This window comes from Oncorhynchus tshawytscha, linkage group LG27, assembly GCF_018296145.1.
Source record: "Oncorhynchus tshawytscha isolate Ot180627B linkage group LG27, Otsh_v2.0, whole genome shotgun sequence".
Lineage (NCBI taxonomy): Eukaryota > Metazoa > Chordata > Actinopteri > Salmoniformes > Salmonidae > Oncorhynchus > Oncorhynchus tshawytscha.
This window is the reverse complement of record NC_056455.1, coordinates 7,111,356-7,127,663: the sequence shown is the minus strand read 5'-3', so window position 1 is coordinate 7,127,663 and position 16,308 is coordinate 7,111,356. Positions and strand designations below refer to the sequence as shown.

At 45.3% G+C, this 16,308-nt stretch overlaps 1 protein-coding gene across 1 annotated transcript in view; it reads left to right on the top strand.

The window, feature by feature from the left end:
- LOC112225957 (LIM and SH3 domain protein 1) overlaps positions 1 to 16,041 on the top strand; it is a 39,628-nt gene extending 23,587 nt beyond the window's left edge. Inside the window, exons 4-7 of the mRNA XM_024390110.2 lie at positions 6,215 to 6,322; positions 11,002 to 11,080; positions 11,899 to 12,017; positions 12,367 to 16,041. Coding sequence (XP_024245878.1) covers positions 6,215 to 6,322; positions 11,002 to 11,080; positions 11,899 to 12,017; positions 12,367 to 12,540 — 480 coding nt within the window. The 3' untranslated portion in view covers positions 12,541 to 16,041. The remainder of the gene's footprint in view (positions 1 to 6,214; positions 6,323 to 11,001; positions 11,081 to 11,898; positions 12,018 to 12,366) is intronic.
- The last annotated feature ends 267 nt before the right edge of the window (positions 16,042 to 16,308 follow it).

The window sequence follows — 16,308 nt, the reverse complement described above, 5'->3', positions numbered from 1 at the left end:
GTGTTCTTTGGGACCTTCACTGTGGCAGACGTTGTTGTACCCTTCCTCAGATCTGTGCGTGGACACAATCCTGTCTCGGAGCTCTACGGACAATTCCTTCAACCTCATGGCTTGGTTTTTGTCTCTGACATCCACTGTCAGCTGTGCAACCTTTTTATATAGACAGGTGTGTGCCTTTCCAAATCATGTCCAATCAATTGAATTTACCGCAGGTGGACTCCCAAGTTGTAGAAACATCTCAAGGATGATCAATGGAAACAGGATGTGCACCTGAGCTCAATTTCTTGTTGTGTAGCAAAGGGTCTGAATTAAGAGGTCGACCGATTTAATCGGAATGGCCGATTTTTAATTAGGCAAGTCAGTTAAGAACACGTTCTTATTTTCAATGACGGCCTAGGAACGGTGGGTTAACTGCCTTGTTCAGGGGCAGAATGACAGATTTTTACCTTGTCAGTTCGGGGATTCGATCTTCCAACCTTACAGTTAACTAGTCCAACGCTCTAACCACCTGATTACATTGCACTCCACGAGGAGACTGCCTGTTACGCGAATGCAGTAAGAAGCCACGGTAAGTTGCTAGCTAGCATTAAACGTATCTTATAAAAAAACAATCAATCATAATCACTAGTTAACTACACATGGTTGATGATATTACTAGTTTATCTAGTGTGTCCTGCGTTGCATATAATCGGTGCGTATTCGCAAAAAAGGACTGTCTTGCTCCAATGTGTACCTAACCATAAACATCAATGCCTTTCTTAAAATCAATACACAAGTATATATTTTTAAACCTGCATATTTAGTTAATATTGCCTGCTAACCTGGCTCGTTGCGAACTCTGTGAAGACTATTTCTTCCTAACAAAGACAGCCAACTTCGCCAAACGGATGATTTAACAAAAGAGCATTTGCGAAAAAAGCACAATTGTTGCACGACTGTACCTAACCATAAACATCAATGCCTTTCTTAAAATCAGTACACAGAAGTATATATTTTTAAACCTGCATATTTTGCTAAAAGAAATCCAGGTTAGCAGGCAATATTAACCAGGTGAAATTGTCACTTCTCTTGCGTTCATTGCACGCAGAGTCAATGAACGCAAGAGTTTGGGCCGCCTAATTTGCCAGAATTTTACGTAATTATGACACAACATTGAAGGTTGTGCAATGTAACAGGAATATTTAGACTTATGGATGCCACCCGTTAGATAAAATACAGAATGGTTCCGTATTTCACTGATAGAATAAACATCTTGTTTTCGAGATGATAGTTTCCAGATTCGACCATATTAATGACCAACGGCTTGTATTTCTGTGTATTATTATGTTATAATTTAAGTCTGATTTGATAGAGCAGTCTGACTGAGCGATGGTAGGCACCAGCAGGCTTGTAAGCATTCATTCAAACAGCACTTTTGTGCGTTTTGCCAGCAGTGCTTCAAGTAGTGAGATGTTTATGACTTCAAGCCTATCAACTCCCGAGATTAGGCTGGTGTAACCGATGTGAAATGGCTAGCTAGTTAGCGGGGTACACGCTAATAGCGTTTCAAACGTCACTCGCTCTGAGACTTGGAGTAGTTGTTCCCCTTGCTCTGCAAGGGCCGCGGCTTTTGTGGAGCGATGGGTAACGATGCTTCGAGGGTGGCTGTTGACGATGTGTTCCTGGTTTGAGCCCAGGTAGGAGCGAGGAGGGGGACGGAAGCTATACTGTTACACTGGCAATACTAAAGTGCCTATAAGAACATCCAATAGTCAAAGGTATATGAAATACAAACCGTAGAGAGAAATTGTCCTATAATAACTACAACTTAACTTCTTACCTGGGAATGTTGAAGACTCCTGTTAAAAGGAACCACCAGCTTTCATATGTTCTCATGTTCTGAGCAAGGAACTTAAAGTTAGCTTATTTACATGGCACATATTGCACTTTTACTTTCTTCTCCAACACTTTGTTTTTGCATTATTTAAATCAAATTGAACATGTTTCATTTTATTTGAGGCTAAATTGATTTTACTGATGTATTATATTAAGATAAAATAAGTGTTCATTCAGTATTGTTGTAATTGTCAGTATTACAAAAACATTTTTTAAAATCGGTATCGGCTTTTTTAGTCCTCCAATAATCGGTATCGGCGTTAAAATCATAACCGGTCGACCTCTAGTCTGAATACTTCGGTAAGTCATTTCTTTCTGTTTTTTTATTCTTAATAAATGTGCAACGATTTCCCCAACCTGCCTTCGCTTTGTCATTATCGGGTATTGTGTGTAGATTGACTGAAATGATTTCATCCATTTTAGAATAAGGCTGTAATTTAACAAAATTTTGAAAAAGTGATTGTTTGAATACCTTCCAGAAATACCTGGCCAGAAATTCAAATTGGCTGTTTACATGCAAAAAATGATGTACTTTTTCTGTCTTTCACTTAAACATGGGAGGAACCAGAAAGATCAAATGTTGAAAAGAGTTAGTGCTAAATTTAAGACACACACAAATGGGACACACATGTCACACACACATTGTGAATTATGGCCCAGTCATTTCCTGCCTATCCTCACAAGGTGTGTGGGGTAGAGGACAGGTCAGCACTCTGTAGAGCTGTGTCAGTCAAACAGCAGTCAGGTGACCTGTGGTCAAGGAGCGTTTAGAGCCACAGACCCTGACCAACATGAGTCAGCATGGGTTCCAATCTGGCCCAGATTGCACCTCTCCCTACTTTCCGGTCTTCTCTCCACTTTCCTGTCTACCAATAAACCAATCAAACACGTAGGGTGTGGGACTGCCCAATCCTTAAAACAACAGTCAGGCTGGCTGGCTGTCAGAGGAGAGGAGTGTAGTCATAGAAATACATTATCTATCCTAATCTAGATATTGTATTTCTGAGTGTGAGACTGGATGGGGTGCTGCTTGGTAATGGATTATTGCAGCAGGCTCTTCCAGGGGTGGGCAGGCAGACGGATATTTGTTTATTGGTGCAGTCAAGCACCAGAGAGAGAGGGAAGTGATTGTCATTTTTGACATGTCACTGGGCCTGTATTGTGTTTCATAGGGAACCTAAGTATGTATGTACTTCTGTGTGTGTATGGGTTGGTACTTTGTGTGTATGAATGTGTGTATGAATCCACAAGTGTTGCGTCGTCGGTAAAGTAGGCCAGCTGTGTGTGACTGCTGTGTTGTCATTAGAGTGATACCCATCTGATTCCATGGGCTGGTCACTTCCTGTCATACTGAGGGTCACACTGGGAAGGGATGGGTAAGCACACACAGACACACAGACCTATGCATCAGGGTTTCCGGTAATAGCCGGCTTTTGGCTTTAATTTAGCTTTTTGTTTTTCAATATAAATAGGAAAGTCGATTTAATAAAATGAATTGGCACCCGGTCAATTGTCTGGGGGAAGAAAAAAATCTAATTGTGAAATAATGCATTTTTTGCCTATTCATTGGTGGAAATACCAGTCAATGTAAATACATTTGACAGGTCATGCTGATCGGTCTGTAGGTTAATTTGTATCTTACGTGTCAGACGGCACGAGAGCCGCTGCTGAAGCGTCTCGAAAGGCTAATGCTTTTTTGATATATGATGCTTTCAAATGCTTTTTGATATGATATGATGCTTTTTGATATGATATGATGCTTTCAAATGCTTTTTGATATGATATGATGCTTTCAAATGCTTTTTGATATGATATGATGCTTTCAAATGCTTTTTGATATGATATGATGCTTTCAAATGCTTTTTGATATGATATGATGCTTTCAAATGCTTTTTGATATGATATGATGCTTTCAAAACATGGAACTTCAGGTCGGAAAGTCAGACCTCTAGAAAGAGGCCGAGTTCCAGACTTGGAATTCCCGAGTTGGATGACTGTTCAAAACTAGTTTTCCCAGCCGGAGCTAGTTTATAATTTTATTCCCCCCTCCCAGTGTTCCCAGTTGACTCGAAACGCATTGAAGTCCGATATTTCCCAGTTGTTCTGAACGCGGCAATAAGCAGTGGAAGGCAGGCTTCATCAGCGTGTCACACACCACTTTGCAATGAGCTGGAAAAAATATACTTCATTGTTTGAAAGCTGAACGTTTTACGACATATTATGAGGCATGTCTTACCTTGTTTTCAAAGTAGGCTAGCCAAAATCATGCAATTATTTTAAATTAACTTAAATTATCCAGTATCCAAAGGCACAATTTTAGTCATTAACAACCCATGCTAGTTGTCTTAACGGCTGTTTTCATCTTTCACATGAAACCGATCGCATGTGCGGTGCGTGGTTTCCCGCAAATTGCATTATGGAACGAACATTCGTGCGTATCCTTCTGCCTTGTGTGCATTGCTGCCATTTTATAATGTGAAGAAGGAATCGTATCAACATGTTAAGCTAAATGTTCTGATCTGTTTCATCAGACTCATTTGCTTTTTAACAAATTGACCTACTGGTTGTATGAATTTGGGATCAATCATCCCGCAACTGTCCCAGAAACTGTTTGGAATAGTCTATTTCTTTCTCAACAAACTGACCAATAGAATAGGTCAACTTTGTTTTTACTATGGGGGATAGTACAGTAGTGGCAAAGTTTTGAGAATGACACAAATATTAATTTTCACAAAGTCTGCTGCCTCAGTTTGTATGATGGCAATTTGCATATACTACAGAATGTTATGAAGAGTGATCAGAGGTATTGCAATTCATTGCAAAGACCCTCTTTGCCATGCAAATGAACTTTAAAAAAATTACCACTGCATTTCATCCCTGCCACAAAAGGACCAGCTGACGTCATGTCAGTGATTCTCTCGTTAACACAGGTGTGAGTGTTGATGAGGACAAGGCTAGATATCACTCTGTCATGCTGATTGAGTTCGAATAACAGACTGGAAGCTTCAAAAGGAGGGTGGTGCTTGGAATCATTGTTCTTCCTCTGTCAATCATGGTTACCTGCAAGGAAACACGTGCCATCATCATTGCTTTGCACAAAAAGGGCATCACAGGCAAGGATATTGCTGCCAGTAAGATTGCACCTAAATCAACCATTTATCGGATCATCAAGAACTTCAAGGAGAGCGGTTCAATTGTTGTGAAGAAGGCTTCAGGGTGCCCAAGAAAGTCCAGCAAGCGCCAGGGCCGTCTCCTAAAGTTGATTCAGCTGCGGGATCGGGGCACCACCAGTACAGAGCTTCCTCAGGAATGGCAGCAGGCAGGTGTGAGTGCATCTGCATGCACAGTGAGACAAAGACTTTTGGAGGATGGCAGGGTGTCAAGAAGGGTAGCAAACCTGACCTTAATACCATTGAGAATGTGTGGTCAATCCTCGAGGCTGGTGGACAAACAACAACAACAAAAAACAAACAATTCTGACAAACTCCAAGCATTGATTATGCAAGAATGGGCTGCCATCAGTCAGGATGTGGCCCAGAAGTTAATTGACAGCATGCCAGGGCAGATTGCAGAGGTCTTGAAAAAGAAGGGTCAACACTGCAAAGAGAGTGAGCTGGTGAGCTGGCTTTGCATCAACTTCATGTAATTGTCAATAAAAGCCTTTGACACTTATGAAATGCTTGTAATTATACTCCAGTATTCCATAGTAACATCTGACAAAAATATCTAAATACACTGAAGCAGCAAACTTTGTGGAAATTAATATTTGTGTCGTTCTCAAAACTTTTGGCCACGACTGCAGATCACAATTCGTCAAGAAGGGGACTGTGCACGTCGTTGCATCCTCAACTTGCATGTTCTGTTTGTATGAATTACCATCTAAAATGGGATTTCTGGCATTCTGATCAGGTTACGCTACCAATGCATATGGGTCCAGTCCATTGTCCAGTAGAATTAAAAGGCTGCTGGTCAAATGTCCAGTGCCACGTTTTCCTAATGGAATCCCTGCTATGCATATACCATATATCCATGTGCATTAATACACACCCTCTCTGTTGTGCACACACCTCTTGGTGTGACCTTATAAGGCTATGTCAGCACATCCTGTGTATGGTCTCACTGCCCTGGCAACAGGAAGTCTCTCGCTCTCTCTCTCTATATATATTTTTACATTTCATTCGTGTCTAGTTATATGTACATGGCTCTCTCAATTACCCCGTATAGCCACGCTGTTGTTACCATAAGGAAGCATTTCACTGTTATTTTTTACTCTGTGTGTGTTACGATTTACTATGACTATACAGTGTGGTCTTACCGGGTGTGATTGTGTGTGTTCCAGGTGCAGTACAAGGAGGAGTTTGAGAAGAACAAAGGGAAAGGTTTCAGTGCTGTGGCCGACACGCCAGAGATGCAGAGAATCAAGAAAACACAGGACCATATCAGCAACGTACGTCTATCTGTCAACACACACACAGTACCTATCACAGAACGGGATCAACAACCCATCCATCTCTCTCCCCCTCCCCCTCGGGTTGTCTCAAATGGGACCCTGGTCAAAGTAGTCCACTATCGGGGAACCCTAACCATTTGGGACTCAGCCCGACACTGCCCACCCACTTCATATTCTGAGTGGGTGCCAATCATCACAAGTGCCCAGCCTTTGTGTACTGGAGAATGCCTGAAAGGAGCCAGCACTGCAGATCACACACACACACACACACACACACACACACACACACACACACACACACACACACACACACACACACACACTATAAATATATATATATATATATTATCCCACTGTCCACTTAGGAAGCAACACTGATTGACAATAAATTTCACATGCTGTTGTGCAAATGGAATAGACAACAGGTGGAAATTATAGGAAATTAGCAAGACACCCCCAATAAAGGAGTGGTTCTGCAGGTGAGGACCACAGACCACAGACTTCTCAGTTCCTATGCTTCCTGGCTGATGTTTTGGTCACTTTTGAATGCTGGCGGTGCTTTCACTCTAGTGGTAGCATGAGACGGAGTCTACAACCCACACAAGTGGCTCAGGTAGTGCAGCTCATCCAGGATGGCACATCAATTCGAGCTGTGGCAAGAAGGTTTGCTGTGTCTGTCAGCGTAGTGTCCAGAGCGTGGAGGCGCTACCAGGAGACAGGCCAGTACATCGGGAGACGTGGAGGAGGCCGTAGGAGGGCAACAACCCAGGAGCAGGAGGAGCACTGCCAGAGCAAAATGACCTCCAGCAGGCCACAAATGTGCATGTCTGCTCAAACGGTCAGAAACAGACTCCATGAGGGTGGTATGAGGGCCCGACGTCCACAGATGGGGTTGTGCTTACAGCCCAACACCGTGCAGGACGTTTTTCATTTGCCAGAGAACACCAGATTGGCAAATTCGCCACTGGCGCCCTGTGCTCTTCACAGATGAAAGCAGGTTCACACTGAGCACATGTGACAGAGTCTGGAGACGCCGTGTAGAACGTTCTGCTGCATGCAACATCCTCCAGCATGACCGGTTTGGGGGTGGGTCAGTCATGGTGTAGGGAGGCATTTCTTTGGGGGGCCGCACAGCCCACCATGTGCTCGCCAGCGGTAGCCTGACTGCCATTAGGTACCGAGATGAGATCCTCAGACCCCTTGTGAGACCAAATGCTGGTGTGGTTGGCCCTGGGTTCCTCCTAATGTCAGACAATGCTAGACCTCATGTGGCTGGAGTGTGTCAGCAGTTCCTGCAAGAGGAAGGCATTGATGCTATGGACTGGCCCGTCCGTTCCCCAGACCTGAATCCAATTGAGCACATCTGGGACATCATGTCTCGCTCCATCCACCAACGCCACGTTGCACCACAGACTGTCCAGGAGTTGGCAGATGCTTTAGTCCAGGTCTGGGAGGAGATCCCTCAGGAGACCATCCGCCAACTCATCAGGAGCATGCCCAGGCGTTGTAGGGAGGTCATACAGGCACGTGGAGGCCACACACACTACTGAGCCTCATTTTGACTTGTTTTAAGGACATTACATCAAACTTGGATCAGCCTGTAGTGCGGTTTTACACTTTAAATTTGAGTGTGACTCCAAATCCAGACCTCCATGGGTTGATAAATTTGATTTCCATTGATCATTTTTGTGGGATTTTGTTGTCAGCACATTCAACTATGTAAAGAAAAAAGTATTTAATAAGAATATAAGTGGACCTGCTCATCGAACATCTCATTCCAAAATCATGGGCATTAATATGGAGTTGGTCCTCCTTTTGCTGCTATAACAGCCACCACTCTTCTGGGAAATCTTTCCACTAGATGTTGGAACATTGCTGTGGGGACTTGCTTCCATTCACCACCAAGAGCATTAGTGAGGTCGGGCACTGATGTTGAGCGATTAGGTCTGGCTCGCAGTCGGCATTCTAATTCATGCCAAAGGTGTTCGATGGGGTTTAGGTCAGGGCCTTGTGCAGGCCAGTCAAGTTATTCCACACCAATCTCAACAAACCATTTCGGTTATGGACCTCGCGTTGCGCACAGGGGCATTGTCTTTGTTTTTTTCTTTTTAAATTTGAACCCCTTTTCTCACCAATTTCATGGTATCCAATTGTTAGTAGCTACTATCTTGTCTTATCGCTACAACTCCCGTACAGGCTTGGGAGAGACAAAGGTCGAAAGCCATGCGTCCTCTGAAACACAACCCAACCAAGCCACACTGCTTCTTAACACAGCGCCCATCCAACCCGGAAGCCAGCCACACCAATGTGTCGGAGGAAACACCGTGCACCTGGCGACCTGGTTAGCGTGCACTGCGCCCGGCCCGCCACAGGAGTCGCTAATGCGCGATGAGACAAGGATATCCCTACTGGCCTAACCCGGACGCCGCTAGGCCAATTGTGCGTCGCCCCATGGACCTCCCGGTCGCAGCCAGTTACGGCAGAGCCTGGACTCGAACCCTGAGGGCTCGAACGCTGCGATGCAGTGCCCTAGACCACTGCGCCACCCGGGAGGCCTTTAAGGGGGCATTGTCATGCTGAAACAGGAAAGGGCCTTCCCCAAACTGTTGCCACAAAGTTGGAAGCACAGAATCGTCTAGAATGTTATTGTATGCAGTAGCGTTACGATTTCCCTTCACTGGAACTAAGGGGCCAGAACCATGAAAACCAGCCCCAGACCATTAGTCCTTCTCCACCAAACTTGACACTATACGTTCGGACAGGTAGGCGAGATTCATCACTCCAGAGAATGTGTTTCCACTGCTCTAGAGTAATGGCACTATTGCGCATGGTGTCAGCAATGGGTGTGGCTGAAATAGTGTGTGTGTGTGTGTGTGTGTGTGTGTGTGTGTGTATGTGTATATATATATATATATATATATATCCATGCAACGCCTTACTACTCTATTGATGTGCAGATTGTCTCTTTTAGTCCAGAAGTACAGTGTATCTATCTAGGCTGAGTGAAGCCCGGGCACAGGGTTACGTTACTACCTCCCTCTGTGAGCCTCTGTTGCAGAAGGCCGCTGCCCAGGGCCTTGCTTGCGCGCGCAGATCAAGGACACACACCCTGACATCGCAGCACGCAGTTGCCCTGCTCGGTCTTCTCTAATGACTTAATGAGTGTGTGGAGGGTGATGGTTAATTACTGCTTTCCTACATGGAACAGATTCTGTGTGTCACACACACATCAACACTTCTGCAACCCCAGGCAAATGCAGCGAGAAGAGAAACACCATGACGTGTTTTGAGAAGTCCGTAGCAACCGTCCCAGCTGTTAAGAGTATGTGTGGACAGACCAAGCCAAGGGGCGCGGTTGATTATCTCCGTCTTTCTCTCCCTCCTCCTTTCCCCAACTTTCTCTCCCTCCTCCTTTCCCCCACTTTCTGTCCCACCTCGGCTGCACACACGCTCAGTAGTCCGGTGAGAGACAGACATGTCCTCAGCCTGTCCAGCTACCTTTGAAATGTGAGATGTCCAACTCCAGCCCCCTCTCGTTCACAGCCGTCTGTCTGGACTTGTCTATCTGGTCCCTCTTTCTCTCTGTCTTTTTCTCTCTCTCTTTCTTCTTCTTATCTCTCTGTCATATGACTCTAATTGACATTTTATTTTGAACTTTTATTTGTTTTCCTCCATCCCTCTCTCTCCCTTCCTTCCTACCTCCTTTTACTTTCTCCTGATTCATGTAGTGAAGGTTAAGAGGGGTGGGGGTGGGGGCCTCTTGTGTCCTGGACTGGGTCTGGCAAGGGCTGGGCTCTTCCTGTTCAGCCTCACACACTCACACGCCATCTGTGAGCGACCTTCGCCTTCCAGACAAACAGAAGTCATGTCAGACGCGCCTCTCTCACATAACATATTGAAACACATTGCTCGCTCTGTCTCGCCGAACGCAATGTCCTCGCTCACACTTAACACTGGCATCTCCTCCAGTCAGTCTGTGAATACACTCTTCTCCAACACCCTGAACACACAGGCCTCTTTCACCCAGCCGGAGGGAGGGAGGGAGAAAGAGGGCAGAATCTAGGCTGTGTGTCAGTCAGTTTTATCAGTCAGTCAGGCTGGGAACGTGAGTAGGGCTCTTATGCTGCAGTAACGGATCTGTCTCCGGTTTTATGGGCTGGTGGTCATTTGGAGATGAATGCTGTCCTTGTCTCTCTCTGTGATGTTGGCTGGGTTATTATGTTGGGGTTGGTGTTGATGCCTCTTTGATTTACCTGAATAAACAAGGAGCCATTCTCACCCACTTGCTTTAGGTCTCTCTGTCTCTCTCGTGTTCGTTCCTCATGTGTCAGCGAGGGTTGTTAGGCAGCGCTGAGGTCACCCGACTTCCTGGCTGCGATGTCATTTCCTCTGTCAGCAGGCCTATTGGAGAAACACAGCAGCGTGTAGCCTAGCACTGTAGCGCCCCCACCTATTACACACAGCCTGCCTGCCTGGGGAGGGATCTGGAGACACCTGCTGGACACAACAGGAACTATTTTATTTTGCTTCTCTAACTGGCTATCTGCTGGACTGAGAGTCGACAGGATGCAATCGGGGTTTTCTTATCAAATGATATATCTAGTCACTCTATGAGCGAAGTGTCACAATGGGAGTATAATGTGTCTGATTTTCGCATGTGTGTTTTGTCTGTACAGATTAAGTACCATGAGGAGTTTGAGAAGAACAGGATGGGAGGAGAAATCCCATCTCCCCAGCCCAACAGCCCCAATCCAGGTACACATGCTGAGAGACACACACACACACACTATGACTATGCGTTTATTAAAAATTCACTATGCTATTTTCTTGGTCGCTAAAATTCGAATAGTTTGCCTCATTCCACAAGCAAGTAGTGTTGAATCATTGTACCATCTAAAATATATTTTTCACAACAAAGAATATTGTGTTTTTAGCTGTTTGTGTACAAAACCTAGAGTAAAAGACGCAAAAACTCGACAGAATAACGGAAAACATAGAAATAGCGCACATAGAACAGATCTTCCACTTAGACTTGCTTTTAATGAGAATGACAAATCTATAACTCGCATGTTGTTATGAATTCTGCTCTGCTGTGGAAGTCAGAGCCCTGGGGCTGACCAATAGGATGCCAGTTAGATAGAGGGGAATATAGCAGTAGGAGATGAGACAGGTGGGGTTGTTTTCAGAGTGCCAGGGACTGGGGGATCCGTTTGTCAGACTGAATAGCCAGAAATGTCTATCTTTCACTCTGATTCAATCTCTCCCTCTCTCTCACATTACTCACTCCTTCTCTCTCACTCTCTCTCTCCTCCCCCCTCCTTCCCTCTCTCACATTACTCTCTCCTCCACCCTCCTTCCCTCTCTCACATTACTCTCTCCTTCTCTCTCTCCTCCCCCTCCTTCCCTCTCTCACATTACTCTCTCTCCTCTCTCTCTCCTCCTCCCCCTCCTTCCCTCTCTCACATTACTCTCTCTCTCTCGCTCTCCTCCCCCTCCTTCCCTCTCTCACATTACTCTCTCCTTCTCTCTCGCTCCCTCTCTCTCTCCTCCCCCCTCCTTCCCTCTCTCACCAGTGTTCCAGCAGCAGCTGCCCCACCAGCCCCCTGCTGCGTCTAAGAACTACAACTATGAGCCGGCCGCGGCTCCTGGACCAGTCCGCCAGGCGGCCGCCGCCCCCCCTCCCAGCTCCGGGGTGAGGCAGAGAGACCCTCCTCACTACTGTGTTAGGGTCCGTCCCAAACGGCACCCGATTCCCTACTTTAAAGCACTACTTTTGACCAGGGCCCATTGGGGTCCGGTCAAATGTAGTGCACTATATAGGGAATAGGGTGCCATTTGGGATGCACTGTTCTCTCTGCATGGTCTGTTCTCTCCACTGTGCCTGGCAGTATCCACATGACCCGCCCTTGTAGCGTTGTCTCGTTAGCAGAGACTCTTACTGTCTCTGAATGTGGTGTTCTCTTTCTCTCCCTTTCTCCGTACCTTCTCCCTTCCCTCCTATTCCCTTTACCCCCCCCCCACCTCCCTCTTTCTGTGTGTAGAAGCGGTACCAGGCGGTGTATGACTATGCTGCAGCCGACGAGGACGAGGTGGGCTTCCTGGAGGGAGACGTGATCGTAGATGCGCAGGTGATCGACGAGGGCTGGATGTACGGCCGTGTGGAGCGCACTGGCCAGCAGGGCATGCTGCCTGCTAACTATGTAGAGGCCATCTGATCTGAGAAAGAGGGAGGTGGGGGGTAGGGGGTGAGAGAAGCAAGTGAAAAGCCCAGTGCCATCTCATCTTAATGCCGCTTTCTATTTCTTTCACTCATTCTCTGATCTGTCCTGTAAGACCCCCTCTTCCTCCCCCATCTCCCCTTTCAACCTCCCCTGGTATACCCCTGGTCTGCTTTCCTCCAACGACAGACTCCCTCCGTCTGAATGTCTGTCTGTCTGTCTGCCTTGTCTGTCTGTGCTGTCGTCTGTCTGCTGGTCTCTGTCCCAATTCTTCGGTCCACTAAAAGCGCTGTCCCAAGTGGAATTTAAGTCTTACGGAAGTATCATACCTCCATCTTACAGGCTATACACACACACACACACGTCAGGGGTCATACAGTGTATGACCACTATCCTAGCTACAGCACTTCATATTCCAGCAAACTATGATGCAAAAACGATATGAACCCTTCCCCCCACCTCGTCAATCAAGTTGCCATGACAGCAGAGAACTGAGGCCAATGTGGTCACGAGAATGTGGGTGTGGCATCTTCAGAAGGTTTTGTTCTTTTCTCTTTTTTTTTTTCTTCCATTTTTGAAACTGTCTGAAATTGGCCTGACTGGAAGCTCAGTGAAGAATATTACTGTATCTGGGCAGTTAGAACTAAGCTTGAATATTTGACTTGTGTACATTCCATTAACCTATCAATACCCCATTGTTGTCGCATCAGCCAGTCAGTGAGCAGTATCAGTCTTACCAGAGAGGTCTTATATATTTCTATTACCACACGTGCGCATTTATCAATATTACTTATCTGTTCCCTCACCTGTCTTACCCTGTCCTGCACTGCATTGTGGGTATTGTTCTGAAACTAAACTGGAATCCTATCTTAACTGAAGAGCACCTCCTGCCCATGCCTTGTACCTCAAGTTCAGGCATTTGAAGTACAGGAGGGATCAGGGACGAGTTAGTTAGGGGACGTGGTTACAATCATCTTACAATCATGTCATCACCTCAGTCAGTGGGTGTGAAGATATTCCTCATTCTTGCTGTCTCCCGCCCGCAGCCTCAAATGCCTTCCGACAGTCTTACAGAAAGATGAGTGAGGTGATGGTGGTTATGGTTGGAGTGGGGGGGGTTTGGGGAGGAGAGAGGGGGTGGGGATCAGGCCCTGCCCCCTATTCCAAGATGACCAACATCAGAGTTGATCGATCGTAAGCGTGAAGGTCAAACACAATTCTCAAAACAATTCTGTATTGTCAATTATTTTTTTCCTCTCATTTGTTTTGGTTGTTTAACGTTCCAATCCTTATGAGAAGTGTTGAACTGAGGTCAGAAATCCAGGCTGTGGTAACTGTTATTGTTTCTACTTCATATCATGCTGTTTTTATTTTGCTTTTGTTTGGTATTGTAAGAGGCTTATTCTAAAAATGTCAATGTATCAAATACATTTCAGAAATAAAACGGCAACTCGATTTATGAACCAATAAGGCACGCTAGTTTGTCTAGACGTGTGCATATGCTGAGTTAGCAATCCCACAGATTTAGATCCATGGGGGTAAGTCAAGCATCAACCACCTGGGTTATGTAATTGCCTGATAATCGTCAAGCCAATTTTCCTGTTCTATTGTGCCAACTGTGAAGTGGACAGCAATGTTCTGGAGTGCCACTGGCTCATGAATATTCACATGCTCATTAATGAGCAGTTGTCATGGCGCATAGTAACATTAGGCCTCGCCTGCGTTATAGATATTTCTGACAGTCTATTGGTCGGACATTCCCTACCAAATATAGTGGCAAACCTGTGTTCCTTTGTCGGCACGGAAAAAATCTGAGAAATGTTATGCAACAATGACTTAACTTTCGTAGTGGGGTAGCTACGAGATCCGTCTGGCTGAACCCATCGTGGGCAGATAATTCCAGTGACGACGATCGTTGTACATTCCATGTCCTACGGGACCGCGTGAGGCTTGGAGAGGGACGTGGTTTCAGTCGAGGGTGAACTCTTTCTCCTCCTGGACCTCTGTTACTTCTCTCTTTGCCACCCTACTGTTTATTTCTCTTCACTGTGACGGGTCACAGATGAGGGGGGGGGGGGACAACAACAACATGGGATTAAAAATAATGTTCAGCTTTATGAAAACAAAACAATACGCTCACCACGTAGTTTGATATTGTACAGTTCTTTTGGGTTATAGGTTATAGGTCATGGGGCTGGGGAAGGGGCTTTGCCTGCAGACTAAAGATGTAGTGTGGAATGATTTGATTTAATGAGGTGAGGGGCTGTATGAAGGGTAAACGGTACCCACTTTAATACCAGTGTGGTGGAACGTGTTGGACAATAATTCTGGCTTCAACTTTTGTAATGCTATGTTTTAAATTGAACTAGAATGAACACAACACACACCTCAACCTGACTAGATAATCAGATTGCCATGCAGATGAAAAGGTAAGTCTAGGCCTGCATTTAGCATCCAAGACCTCTCTACTTGACAACTGGAAATGTTTAAACTCGCACACTGTATGAAGGGCAGTTTTGGGGCCGAGCTGTTGGAAGTCTCGTTGCTTTGCTTCAGTAACTGAATAAAGAGTGAGGAGGCGGTTTGGCTTGAAGTGAATGGAGTGTTCTTGGAGTTTGTATGAATTTGGATTGCCTTGTACAGTATCTGCAGTCAATGCCTCTCTAAAGAAAATTGCCTTGGCTACTTGGAGGCTTTGGTGTGTTTTACAGATGGGGGATGAACCAAGCCCACGTTGGCTGCCGCAGCTTTCCTTCGAGGTGATGTGGATTTGTTTTAGTTGCTTTAGGTAGATTTAGGAGGGAGGTGAATGACTGTGATCGTTGATTGGCGGGAAACAAATCCAAAGTGGCCAAAGACAAGACAATGGTGTTTGTGTGACTGGAGTGATGATAGACCACAAGGCATAGACATGTACTGGACCATGTTATAGTCTGTATTGGGTTGGATGGGGCTAGGAGAGATGCTGTTAACACATACTACTACAACCCCCCCCCCAACCTGAGAGAGGGGGTGCAAGGTAAGACTTTGAATCTGCCAGGAGACCAATATGCTCCTCTGCTTTGGTATCACTCCTAAACTCTGCTGTATCACATCTCATATCATCACCTTGTTCTCCTCCCCCAATGTATATGGTCCTATCAGTCCTATGGCCAAGAGTCCTCAAACCTTCTTCCCCATTTATAGACTCCTATGTCCTATGCTTCTAATGAATCAATCCTTCCCTGTTTTTGTATGATACTGGTATATAAATCGCATCAACCAAACACTGACCTAGCATTCAGACCGATGTTGTGCATTCCATCAAAAAAAATGATTTTGTTTTGATAGCATTTTTGTTATTCCTATTTTTTAACATGCATATATTGACATACTTTAAATTAAAAAAAACAGACTCCAGTTTTAATTTAAAGACCTGAGAAAAGCATAATGTTGCCCTGTTACAGCACTTCGAATTGTACTTAAACATTCTACAGATTCAATAAAATGTCATTTTTACTCAGTAGCGTCCAGTATTATTTGCTTCCTCATTCGGTGTGATTACTTGGCTATATGACTACGAGTTTGCTGAACGCAGATTGTATGTATTAAACGCATATAGGACTGTGCCCTTGGCAAAAATAAATATGTCCCTTGTTTTACGCTACTTCCCACCCTGGTTTTAATGTCTACGGGTATGCTTCCACGCGTGAAATATTATACAACGTATCTGACGGGAGGGGTTTCATGTAGGGAAGCGATTATTCTGGTCCGGCTATTTTCGGA